We start from the raw sequence: 12,642 nt of genomic DNA, 5'->3' as shown, positions 1-12,642 counted from the left end.
ACCAATTGGATAGTCTAGTGGGAAAGAATTCATCAATCAAAGATTTATGTAAGTCAATGTAAAATTATAGATACATTAAGTGCCCTGACTGGGTGCTTCACAGTATGGTGGACATGTCTAACAGGGACAATGAGTCACCAGGCAGAGGGGTGGTGGGGAGGCGGGCAAACAGCGTGCACAGGGAAGGCGGTGGGGGTAGCAGGTGCATCTGAGGACCAAAACAGGAGGCAGTGTGGCTGGGCTTGGAGACCCAGACCACACAGGGCACGGTGACCGTATCTTTATTTTTTGATCTTTATTCCAACAGCCACATGAATAGCCAGTGAAGCTTCCATGGAGGTGATCTGGTCAGATTTGCACGTCCAAGTGCACTCTGGCTGCCATCGGGAGAACGGCTTGGTGGGGGCAGTGAGGAAAGGCAGGGAGTGGAAGCCCTGAGTGCAGTGTGCTCTCGGTTGAGGGTCTCCGCCACCTACTGGGAAGAGCACTGAGGCAGGGCGGCAAGTGGGGGAATGGGCAGACCAGGAATGGTCTGGGAAACAGAGAGACCTGGGCATGTTTACAGATCAATAGGAAGGAACCAGTTAAGAGAGAGGCTGGCTTAGCAAGAAGGAAGGGATGCATGACCTTGAGACCTTCCTGGAAGGTGACAGGATCCAGTGTAGGGGCGCATACTACCTGCCCTGTGAAGGAGAAGGTGCGGTCATCTGCCGAGAGAATGGGGGAGGGTGGAGGGGGGAATGAGCAGAGAGAAGATCTAGAAATATCTTGGGGAGAATGGGCTGCCCAGAGGGCAAGCTCTTGCTGTGCATGATTTTGAACCTTCTAGTACAGCATCTCTCCCCCCGTGTCCCTTTAAATTCACAGGTGGGATCTTTCAGTGTTATTTAGGAATGGCAGAAAGCGGCTGAACTGTTCTGGAAAGCACTGATGTGGCAGTCACACCAGGTCATCCTATCTTTCGTGAGTTGCAGGAACCTCTGATTTCACACGGCTCAGCATTTTCAAAAGACCATGTTTGGCAGTCGAATCCCAGATGAAGGATGTTATAGACCTTTACGGGAATCACATCCAAAATAGATATACAGTGTTCATGAATAAAAAGGCAGGGTTTATTTCTCCCATTTTATTTATCCCATAAACGCGTATTTATCCAATAAACGTTTATTTATCCAATAAACGCGTATGTTATTTATCCAACTGTCTAGAGATTAAGTACATTAATAACGACTACATTTATCATTTCACGTAGTGCCGCTTCTCTCTAGGGTAACCATTAAAAATGTCACGCTCAATCTATCGGATGAATCAGGTGAGCACTCGTTACCATTGGACACTATATTTTTAAAAAATTTATTTACTTATGATCTGACCTCTCCAACTGGCCTGCTGGCTCTGGAATGGTAGGGTCTTGTCTGTCTTGTCACTCAAACCAGGTGGGCACACAGTAGGTGTTCAATACATGTTTGCTGCATGTTTATTAAAGGAATGAATACCTCTTAGATCTATCTGATGGGACCAATGGGTCTCCTTGTAGGCCTGGCCTATCCCGGTCACCTGATACGGGCTGTGGGAGGAGTAAGCCTAGCTTGGGAGGGCCGGAAGGACTGACGTGGGTGCAGGGCGGGCACCTGGTGGCTGACCCATAAGATTCTACGAACTCAATGAATTTTCAATGGACTGAGGGTGCTCAGGCCAACTACGCTGGTCCTGGGGGTGGAGAGGTTTCACAGGTACAAGGAGCTCCACCCCGAGAGTTCTGGAGCAGAGCACATGCCTTGCGTGCCGTAGATATTACATGTTATGTTCTGACCATCACGATTCTGAAAACGAGTACCCTTTGCTGGATCTGAAGATGGGCCCATTCTTATTTAGAATGCTTGCTGCATAGGGCCGCCTGGGTGGCTCAGTCGGTTGAGCGTCCGACTTCAGCTCAGGTCATGATCTCACGGTCCATGAGTTCGAGCCCCGCGTCAGGCTCCATGCTGACAGCTCAGAGCCTGGAGCCTGCTTCGGATTCTGTGCCTCCCTCTCTCTCTAGCCCCTCCCCTGCTCATGCTCTGTCTGTCTCTGTCTCAAAAAATAAATAGAAACATTAAAAAAAAAAAAAGAATGCTGCTTCACAAATTGTGGTCAGGTGCTCTCTGGGGCTCTCCATCTCGGCTGTGCCTTAACATACCCCATGGAGCTTTACAAAGTATCTGTACTGGGCTCACCTCCACAGATTCGGAAGTACGTGGCTGAGCGTGGAAGATGACCCTGTCACTGGAAGGTGATTCTGGACTGAGTACGTACGGTTGGGATTGAGGAAGACAGGTAACAACAATGCAAGGGTGCTGGGTGATAGGTGGGAGCTCATTGTGAGGGCGCCCCAGTCATTTGGCGTATCCGGGAGGCCACGTGTGCCCTGGGGGATTTCCCTCTACTTGAGGCGTGACTGAATTTTCTAGGCGGTGTGTAGAATAAATCCCATTGTTTCATGATCGCGGCTTATCAGCTTTGAACATGATCTCACAAACTGTTTCTTGTCCCCTGGTCTTCGCTTCTGTTAAACAGAAATCTTAGTTTAAATGGCGCCCTGAATCATGAAAGCAACTGACTGGAATGCTTCAGCGAAGCGTCTTCGTGCCCACAAAATGCTTTCAAGATTAAGCGAGTGCCACGCTGAGGACAGAAGATGTGCCAGGGGTTGAGTCACACTTTGGGGACACAGAGGTGATGAAGCTATTGCTTCACAGGGTTGAGCAGGAGAGAGGCGTGCAAAGCATTCCCTGAAGGCCCGGATGAAGGAAGTGGTGAATCCCGGAAGGCCCAGAACCCAGATCTGCCTCTATGGTGGCAGACAGCTACCCCCAGTGGATGGTTTTCCTCAGGAAGTGACGCGTGAAAATTTCAAAGCCCTGAGCTGGCCCGCTTGGGACGCATGTCTGCCTGAGCCACCCTTGGGGCCTGAGGGAGAGAGGGGAGGAGAGCAGACTTGTGGTTTGTTCTGTGGGATTCTCCACATGTTTGCTTTTCCCCTCGTCTTGCAGTAGGCAGTGGAGGTCTGAATTTGGTGACTGGTATAGGGGTACACCAAGCAGACCTGGGGGTGTATGTGAGAGAAAAGAAAGGATGAGATGCAGTCAAGTGAGCCAATAATATTCTGGAAACTTCCTGAGGTATCTCTCTGGGTTGAAAAACGACTGTTAACAGGATTCCTCTCAGGCTTTATTTCTTTTTTGGCCTCCATTCCTGGAGAAAAGGTTTTTCGAAAAACCAGCAAAGCGAAGATAAAAATAATCTGTGGAAACCTTCAGCACTGCTCTCTTAGCTTAGGCTTCCTGAACGGTTTGAAAGATAGAGTCTAGCAACCACCACAAAAGGCCCTAATGATTCTCTGTGTTTAATGCGTCCTTTAATGCTTTCCTCCCTCGTCTCAGTGGCTGGCATATTTTTAGGTAAGACATGGCCATAGACTTTATTGAAAATACAACAATGTAAAATAATGACGGCAAAAAAGCTCCAGAATGAGACGGATGAGATCTTTTTTCCTTCCCTCTTTCTTGTGGATAAAAAGCATTTACCTGTGTCAGCAAAGTGTTGGAAAAAATCTGTCTTTAGATAGAAGGGAAAAAAAAACAACAACAAACACCAGCCTTTTTTTGGAGGATACGCTGTTCATATTCTGACAACGATTTCTTTCTACTGGCTAGTGTAATAGAACTGAAGAATATAATTTCTCCTTCTAATTACATTGGTTGTCTTAACTGTATAAAAACAGCGAAGGTAGAATTAGTCCTTCAGGCTTCCTGGGAGAGAAGCCTGGACTCTCCCAACACATCAAGTTCTGGAACTGGTGTGAGTAGAATTTTGGAGTAGGAGGGCAGGGGAGTGGAGGGCATACCTCAGAGTACAGACTAGTCTATGTGATCAAACAAAGAGGACTTTCTGACGTTTTAATCCTTAGGGGGAGACGATCCAGAATCTTTGATTTCTAGGGATCTAGAATTAATATGTCCACAACACGCAGAAATACTTTGGTCTTCTTTTTTAAATGTTAATTTATTTATTATTTTGAAGGGGGAGAGGGGCAGAAAAAAGAGAGAGAGAGAGAGAGGAGAGAGAGAGAGAGAGGGAATCCCAAGCAGGCTCCATGCTTTGGGCACAGAGCCCGACTCAGGGCTCGAGCTCACCAACTGTGAGATCACGACCTGAGCCGAAATCAAGAGTCGGACACTTAACTGACAGAGCCACCCAGGGGCCCCGATACTTTGGTCTTCTCAGCACATTCGACAGCCCAGTGGGGATGCTGGCACGGGGTAACTCAAACTTAACAGAACCTTTGGTATTTAGCCTCCTACTTCTGATCCTCATTGGGGCCAGATAGTTAAGCAACTTTCTTGGTCCCAGTTGAGTGTGGCCGGTGTCGGGGGCCTCCCAGCCCGGCCTCCTTCCATCCCACCAGCCCCGCAAAGACTCCCAGAGCAGAGCACCGCCCACGTACCTAGAATATCGAAGCACGCCCCGCTCTCCAGCCGGTGTTTCCTGTACAGGTTCTTCAAGACCTTAGCACTGCCGAAGCGTTTGAAGCGACTCTTCACGTTATTGTAGAACCATTCCAGAGACTGGGTCCTCAGAAGCCTGCGGAAAACACAGAATTAGAAAACAAAATCAGAATTAGAAACCGGAGTGACTAAAATGGTGGGTGGCCAAAGGTGCCGTGATACTCCGCAGCGCCTTCCATCAAGACGGGCAGCTGCCTTCTCCACTCTCGAGTCCGGGCTGGTGCGCGTGTGTGACTTGTTCGGACCGCGGAGATGGGTGGGTGTGACACTGCAGATCTTGAGCCTTACGGTGACCTCTCCTGCCGCTCCTGGAGATCCTGCACCCCGTGACCACGCGAGCAAGCCCAAGCTGGCCTTCGGGGTGCCCACGGACACTTGGCCCAAATCACCCCTTCCGCCTCAGGCAATGACCGGCCCATCTCAGACAGGTGAGCGAGGGAAAAGGTGACAGGGACCTGGCGAGTGACAAGAGTGATAGCAGCCAGGAGGACAGCAGCGAGGATGAGGTCCAGGCCACCCGGACAAAGAGATACTCAGCAGCGGTGTGGATTCAGAAGATTAAAGAGCTGACTCTGGTGATGAGGACACAGGCCAGCCTGTGGCAGTGACGGGGGGGGGGGGGTGGCCAGGGGAGCTGCAGCCACAGCCGGAGCCACAGTACCAGTGTCACCCCCAGGGGCAGCGAGCACTCAGCCCAGGAGGCTGGCAGTGAAGTCACAGCTTTGGATTCCAGGCACAGTGACCGAGTCCCAGGGCCCCCGGGACTGGCGCCGACACGACTACTGTGCACAGAAACGCATATTTCCAGCGGTCTCTTTGTGAGCCCTCCGCTTTGTTCGTTTTCCTCCCCTCCTCCAAACCTTGGCTGTTATTAAAGCCAGTCTCTCTTTAAACAAATAAACAATTGACTGGAGATGCATGAGTGGCCTGAAGAAGGACCAGCAGAGCAAGCATGCACCTGAGCCCATCCAAACAGCAAGTGGATAAATGCTGGCCATTTTAAGCCACTGACTGATACACCTGCTTAATAGCAGGCTTTGTATGTGATACTCCTGTTGCACTGACAACACCTCTCACTCAGCATGAGAGAGACAAGATTCTCCAGCCACTTATGCATTCAGCTGGGAGCACGGAGGGAAAGCAGTTTCTTGGGCAGTGCTGGAACGGCGGGTCCAGAACACTGACAAGATGCTTCTCTCTTTTTTTAATTTTTAAAAAAATTTTTAAGAAAGTTTATTTATATTTGAGAGACAGAGCTTGAGCGGGGAAGGGGCAGAGAGCGAAGGAGACACAGAATCCCACGCAGGCTCCAGGTTCCGAGCTGTCAGCACAGAGCCTGTGCACGATCATGAGATCGTGACCTGAGCTGAAGCTGGACGCCCAACCGACTGAGCCACCCGGGCGCCCCTCTTTTTAAAATTTTTTAAAGTTTATTTATTTATTTTGAGAGAGAGCAAGACAGTGAGCAGGGGAGGGGCATAGAGAGAGGGAGAGAGAGAATCCCAAGCAGGGTCTTGCACCATCAGCACAGAGCCTGATGAGGGGCTCAAAGTCACGAACCGTGAGATCATGACCTGAGCCAAAACCAAGAGCCGGATGCTTAACTGACTGAGCCACCCAGGTGCCCCCAAGATGCTTCTCTTTTTGGCTTGATGACATATTTCTAAGTCCCTTCCATTTCAAGAATAGCTTTTACTGTTACTTTTATTATGAATGTAATAACACATGCTCACTTTAGAGAATTCAGAAAAGCGAAACGAACATAAAGGCCTTTAATTCAATGGATGAACAAGCACATCTGTATCTACTCTTCCTCCCCAGATGCCAGTAAAATGGGAGAAGATACCCAAAGGGAAAAATCTACACAAACGAAGAATAGGGGTGAGAGCAAAACACCAGAGATTTTGACATATTTCTGGAAAATCGAAAGTGGATGATAGCACGAACGTAAGAGAGAATTCTGTCCTCCAGACAGGTACAGGATCTGGGCCTCCTGGACCGAGGGGTCCAACTTGGAGCTGGCTTGTGCCAAGAGCAGCACTGGTTGTGAGACGGAATTCAGAAAGCTGATCTAATGGCTGCATACACAACAGTGAGGCCTCTCGGTCTCCATCCCAATTCCTAATCAAATGGACAACTGGTCCAGGATGCTTTGTCCTTAGGCCCCAAACGAAAACAGTCCTGTAATAAAATTGGACAATCTACTTGAAGAAGACTAGGGCTTGAATACAAGGGTCACACCTGGGAGTGAAACCTTCCTTGGGCAGCTTTGGAGGAGCAGCCCCCCCCCCCCCCCCCCCCCCCCCCCGCCAACATCCTGTCCATCCACCTGAAGATGGGCCTGGCCGACAAACTTGGAGTTGTCAGTCAGCACATCACCCCCTGTTCAAAGGACAGGTCTGCTGGAAATACTAGCCTATCCATGTTAGCCATCTTTATTAATCAGCCAAGTCCTTTGTTAAAAAATATGAATAGACAACCAGAGATCACTAGAAATTTGAAACAATCCAATGGATTGGGAAAGAAGGACCAAGAGAAACTAAGAGGGAACTTTTAAAAAGAGAAATGAAGGTAATCTAGGGTAATGAAAATAGCTCTAAACATTCTAATAAATAACAGTGATTTGAAACGACACTGTACCTCATCCATATAACAAGACTACGTGATGTGAAAAGTAAGTAATCAGGCAATAATAGTTTCTTGGACACAGAACCTATGATCGGTGTAATCTTCCGGAATGCAGAGCAAGCAGTCAAAAAGATAGGACTTATCGGAGAAAGGAACATGAGGATCAATTCAGTGGGCTCAGCATCTAACAGGATTCCAGGAAGGGAGAAGAGGAAAGAAAAAACATCAGACATATAACAGAATAAAAGGGGCCCAAGCTAAGAAAGGCAAAGGTATTTAGGTTAAGAGTCTACCAAAGGCCAAGCAGAATACATTAAATACCAAACAAAACACAGCAGACAATCCTACCTACATACATCTAAGATTCAGACCCTCAAAAAGATGAGGCTTTGAAGGCTTCCAGACAGAAAAAAAGGGCATTTTTGCAAATGAACAAAAATATGAATGTCATTAACATTTGAAATCTGTAACACCGAATGCAAGGAGACAATGGAGCATGGGTTTCCTAAGCCCAGAGAAGAAGGAACAGGAACTCAGAATTCTATGTTCAAACTGTCATCGGAGGAGGGCCCAATAAAGATATCTTCAGCCATGCAAGATCTCAGAAAGTTTATGTGCTTTCTGGGAGGAAGAAAATTCTTAAGGTAAACCATAGGAGAGTGAAAAAACCATCTAAGAAAGAGGAAATCACGGCCCTCTAGAAAGAGGGAGTCGGTGCAGGGATCCAATGGGCAGAAGTCTCAGGTGCTAGCTGCACAGCAGGTATGAAAGGCGGGCAGTGCAAACAGGCCATTCAATAAGCACATAATTAAGAGGCCAAATGAATGTAGAGAGACGCTGAAGAAGGAGGCACATCTTTCTTTTGGCAATAAGAATAAAGAAAGATAATTAGAAGCCCCGGGGAAAACAAAAACAAAACTAAAACGGCAGCTCTAGAAAGCGACGGCCTAATCAGGAAGCACATTCAAGGCCGTCAGGTTCTGCCAACCAACGAAGCAGAAGAAAAGAGGCAAACGGCTCGTGGCCCCGGGTTCGTGGCCAAGGATCACATTTCCTTCTCTCTGCGGACTTCACGACAAGACTCTGGTCTGTAGCAAATTGTATATATTGTATTCCATATATAATATATGCATTATAATTTTATATGTACAATGACAACACCATTTTACTTGTCACACCCTATTTATAGACAAAGCATGAAAGGCCCTCCCGGTCAAGACGTTTGCATTTTTTGCTGAAAGCGAAACCAAGTCATCAGCTGGCCTGAAAGGAAGCCCGGATGCAGAGAGAGGCCGGAACAACACAGACGGCTCACGGAGGCTAACTTCCTCATCTTGCACAGTGGGGTCCAGACCGGCTTCTCGAATATATGGACAACCATCACGGTTTAAATATGTCATGTAAAGTGACAGAGGCCACCGGGTATTAATAAAACTTTGGGGGGAGGGGAAAGAGGTAGCAAGGACGTGGGCCAGGCATGAAAGTCTAAAGTTGACGAGTCAAGAAATGGTAAGATCAACACGTTAGTTAGAATTTTAGCAGTAACCCCAAGGAATGTTTACAGGTGACTGCTTGGGGCATTGGGACTTGGCATGTTGCTGGGGGCATGAGATCCTTTAACTTTCGTATCATTTTATATTGCTTGAATTCTTTTTTTAACCAGGTACACGCATTAACGTAAGAGCACTGAAATAAAAACAAAAGGGGCGTCTCGGTCAGGTGGGTGGCTCAGTCAGTTAAGTGTCCAGCTCTTAATTTCAGCTCAGGTCGTGATGTCGCAGTCATGAGCTCGAGCCCCACGTTGGGCTCTGTGCTGGTCGTGGAGTCCGCTCAAGATTCTCTCTCTCCCTCCCCCTCTAACCCTCTCCCCAGCTCATGCTCTCAATCTCTCTTTCTCTCTCAAAAAAAAAAAAAAAAAACATAAGTAAAAGAAGATTTTTTAAAAAATCACCCCAAAGTCTTACCACTGGAACTTGACATCTGAAGTGTTTGTTATGGACTGAAAGTCCCTATCCCCACAAAAGTCCTATGTTGAAACCGAATCCCCGATATGATGGTACCTGCGGGTGGGGGGCTTTGGGAGGTGGGGCCCTCATGAACGGGATGGTGTCACTATAAAAGAGACCCTAGAGCGCTTCGTCCCCTCTCCTACCGTGTCAGGACACAGCGAGAAGCCGGCCGTCTATGAGCTGGGAAGCGGCTCCTGGCCAGACACCAAGTCTGCCCGTGCCTTGATCTTGGCCTTCCCGGCCTCCAGGACTGTGAGACATATGCTCCTGTTGTTTAGAAGTCACTCAGTCTGCGGCATTGTATGATAGCCGCCGGGAACAGGTGGTATGTGTGGGTGTGTATGTGTGTGCACACGTGTGTGCATGCACGCCTAACGCAACACACATGGGGAAGACAGTGTCGGTCTCAAGTCTGTTGGTGCAGAAGGGGCCCCAGGGCCAGTGTCGCTCTGAGGGACCACGTTTAAGAGGGAGGAAGCTCCTCCCCCTTCCGATAAAGCCCAGCCGACAAAAGCTGTGGGGCAGCATCAGTGCAGCCACCACGAGTACCCAGGAGGCAGTGAGGGTGGCAGTGGAGGGGCACCCCCCCAAAAGGCTCAGGACTTCACTGAAGAGAAGTTCTGGACGGGCTTGCTCCTGAGCACATGCGAGGGACCTCCAGTACATGTAATTCGCACACTGTCTTTTCTTAATTTGTTTTTAACGTGTATTCATTTTTTGAGAGAGAGAGAGAGAGAGAGAGAGAGAGAGAGAGAGAGAGAGAGACAGAGCCTGAGTGGGGGAGGAGACACAGAATCCAAAGAATTATTCTCACGAACCGTGAGATCATGACCTGAGCCGAAGTCCGACGCTTAACTGACTGAGCCACCCAGGCGCCGCCCCCCCACCCCCACCCCGACACTGTCTTTTAACAAACATGGGATCACAATGACTTCGATCCCGCAGATGCCTTCAGAGCTCAGTCTGTCACTTCATTCAAGTCTCGGCACAAACGTCACCCCCTTGTGAGGCCCTGCCTGGCCACTTTGGCTAGAATACCACGACCACACCAACACGTCTTGTATCGCTCTCCTCTTCTCTCTCCGTTTCCCCATAGAGTACTTCTCTGCCCCTCATGTGTCATTATATATAATTGTATAGAGTTACTTACAAGTTAATATGCTGATGCATTAATTAATGATTGTTAAATTGGCCATGATTTCTTTCTCCTTTCCAACAGAACGTAATAAGCTCATGGGAAACAGGGTTTTTTTTCCCACTCCTGTATCCTAAGTGCCTAGACCCACCGTGTGCACACAGCGGACACTCAATAAAATCCGGTGAGTGAGGGACACACACTGTGCTAACCTACTGTTTTCACTTGCTATTCCTGATTGAGTTCAATGTCCTTAAACAGTCTTCCCCCACAGCACCTTTGGCAGTCCCAGGGTTCTCCGCGGTTTGGATGCAGCCTGCTTTACGTAACTGATCTCCTATCTTCGGACGCGGAATTTTTCCCCATTTTGTTTTCTATTAACAACAATTCTATGACACGTATGTTGGCGGCTATGGTTTCACACAGCCACGATTGTGGATTCTAGAAAAGGAATCACTGGGCTCACAGATATCAATCTTTCATAAAGTTTGTACCAGAAAGCTTGCTCCTCACCTGGGCGTGAGATTCTAAAATCCTCAACGTGGCCTCACATTGAAAAGAAAGCCCCAGAGGAGTGGCTGATGGCTCCGTGCAAAGCCCACCTGTGGTCCCTACGTGCAGCCCAGGAAGGAAAGCAAGCATCACCTCCTCCGCACTCCGGTTTGACCCCCAAGAGGGCATTTAGAGGCTGGTCTCCACTGAAGGGAAAAAAGCAGCTATCCAACAGCACGTACCAAACGTCTCATCCCTTTTATTTAAAGCTGCATGACATCACCCGTATCATTGCTATTAAAACAAATGGACACGGTTATGCGAGGGCTTGTCCCATCTTAGGCACTGTACCAAAAGCTTTCCTCGAATCCTTTTACTTAATTCACAGAGCATAGCGCGGGGAGTTAAGACCATGCGTGCTAAGGCAGGTTGGGACCGGCCCAGGGATTTGCTGCCTGTGTGGGTGCAGAGCAAATTCCTGTCTGTAAGCCTCAGTTTTTTCGTCTGTAAGATGGGGATTATAGTAACCACCTCGTAAGGCGGTTTGAGGATTTTTTTTTTTTTTCTCAACGTCTATTTATTTTTGCGACAGAGAGAGACAGAGCATGAACGGGGGAGGGGCAGAGAGAGAGGGAGACACAAGATCGGAAACAGGCTCCAGGCTCCGAGCCATCAGCCCAGAGCCCGACGCGGGGCTCGAACTCACGGACCGCGAGATCGTGACCTGGCTGAAGTCGGACGCTTAACCGACTGTGCCACCCAGGCGCCCCTTTGGATGTAAATTTTAAAAAATAAAAAATAAAATTAAAAAAAATGTAAAATAGTAAATGAGAAAAATGTAAACTAGTAAAAAAAATATTTAAAAAAATGTTTTTTAATTTTTTTTTCAATGTTTATTAATTTTTGGGACAGAGAGAGACAGAGCATGAACGGGGGAGGGGCAGAGAGAGAGGGAGACACGGAATCAGAAACAGGCTCCAGGCTCCGAGCCATCAGCCCAGAGCCCGACGCGGGGCTCAAACTCACGGACCGCGAGATCGTGACCTGGCTGAAGTCGGACGCTTAACCGACTGCGCCACCCAGGCACCCCAGGCGGTTTGAGGATTACATGATAGAACACAAGCAGTAAGTTGCCTGGCGAAACGTGACTTCTTAAGACAGCTCGGTGATTTCTTAAGACAGCTCCACAAGGGCGAGCCTCATTGGGATAGATGGTTAAGTCGAGATGTAGTAAGATTGACTGTGTCGCCCAAAGGAGCAAAGCGCGTCAGCAGGGATTCAAAACGGGAGCTCAACCATGCAGATGTGCTCGCCACGGGCATTCAAAGGGAAGAGAGATTGGCTCTCCTTAGTGCATTTTCCTGTAGCATTTTAATTTACTACAAAGAATAACTGTCATTTAGTTTAGCATCTGTCACTTTTATCGAAAACCCATACAGCTATTTTCAGAATAAACACTAACACGGCAGACAGGAAAAAAAGTACAGAAGAATTTGTCCTTGGAAACCATAACATCTGGGCTTACGATTTATTTGATAGCTTTAAAAGCACAAACGGAATGTGACTCTAGAAATGTTCTCCAGGGGCGCCTGGGTGGCGCAGTCGGTTAAGCATCCGACTTCAGCCAGGTCACGATCTCGCGGTCCGTGAGTTCGAGCCCCGCATCGGGCTCTGGGCTGATGGCTCGGAGCCTGGAGCCTGTTTCCGATTCTGTGTCTCCCTCTCTCTCTCTGCCCCTCCCCCGTTCATGCTCTGTCTCTCTCTGTCCCAAAAATAAATAAAAACGTTGGAAAAAAAAAAATTTAAAAAAAAAAAAAGAAATGTTCTCCAG

At 48.2% G+C, this 12,642-nt stretch overlaps 1 protein-coding gene across 4 annotated transcripts in view; it reads right to left on the bottom strand.

Annotated features, from left to right (window-relative positions):
* LOC115523343 (myosin VIIA and Rab interacting protein) overlaps positions 1–12,642 on the bottom strand; it is a 373,872-nt gene that overhangs the window by 95,129 nt on the left and 266,101 nt on the right. For all 4 annotated transcript variants that reach the window (XM_030329285.1, XM_030329288.1, XM_030329290.1 and 1 more), the window contains exon 4: positions 4,487–4,623. In XM_030329285.1, the coding sequence (XP_030185145.1) occupies positions 4,487–4,623 (137 nt within the window). The remainder of the gene's footprint in view (positions 1–4,486; positions 4,624–12,642) is intronic.

The sequence above is a fragment of the Lynx canadensis genome, chromosome C2 (assembly GCF_007474595.2).
Source record: "Lynx canadensis isolate LIC74 chromosome C2, mLynCan4.pri.v2, whole genome shotgun sequence".
In the NCBI taxonomy this organism is placed as follows: Eukaryota; Metazoa; Chordata; class Mammalia; order Carnivora; family Felidae; genus Lynx; species Lynx canadensis.
The sequence above is the reverse complement of the archived record's forward strand: the minus strand, read 5'-3'. Positions and strand labels throughout refer to the sequence as shown.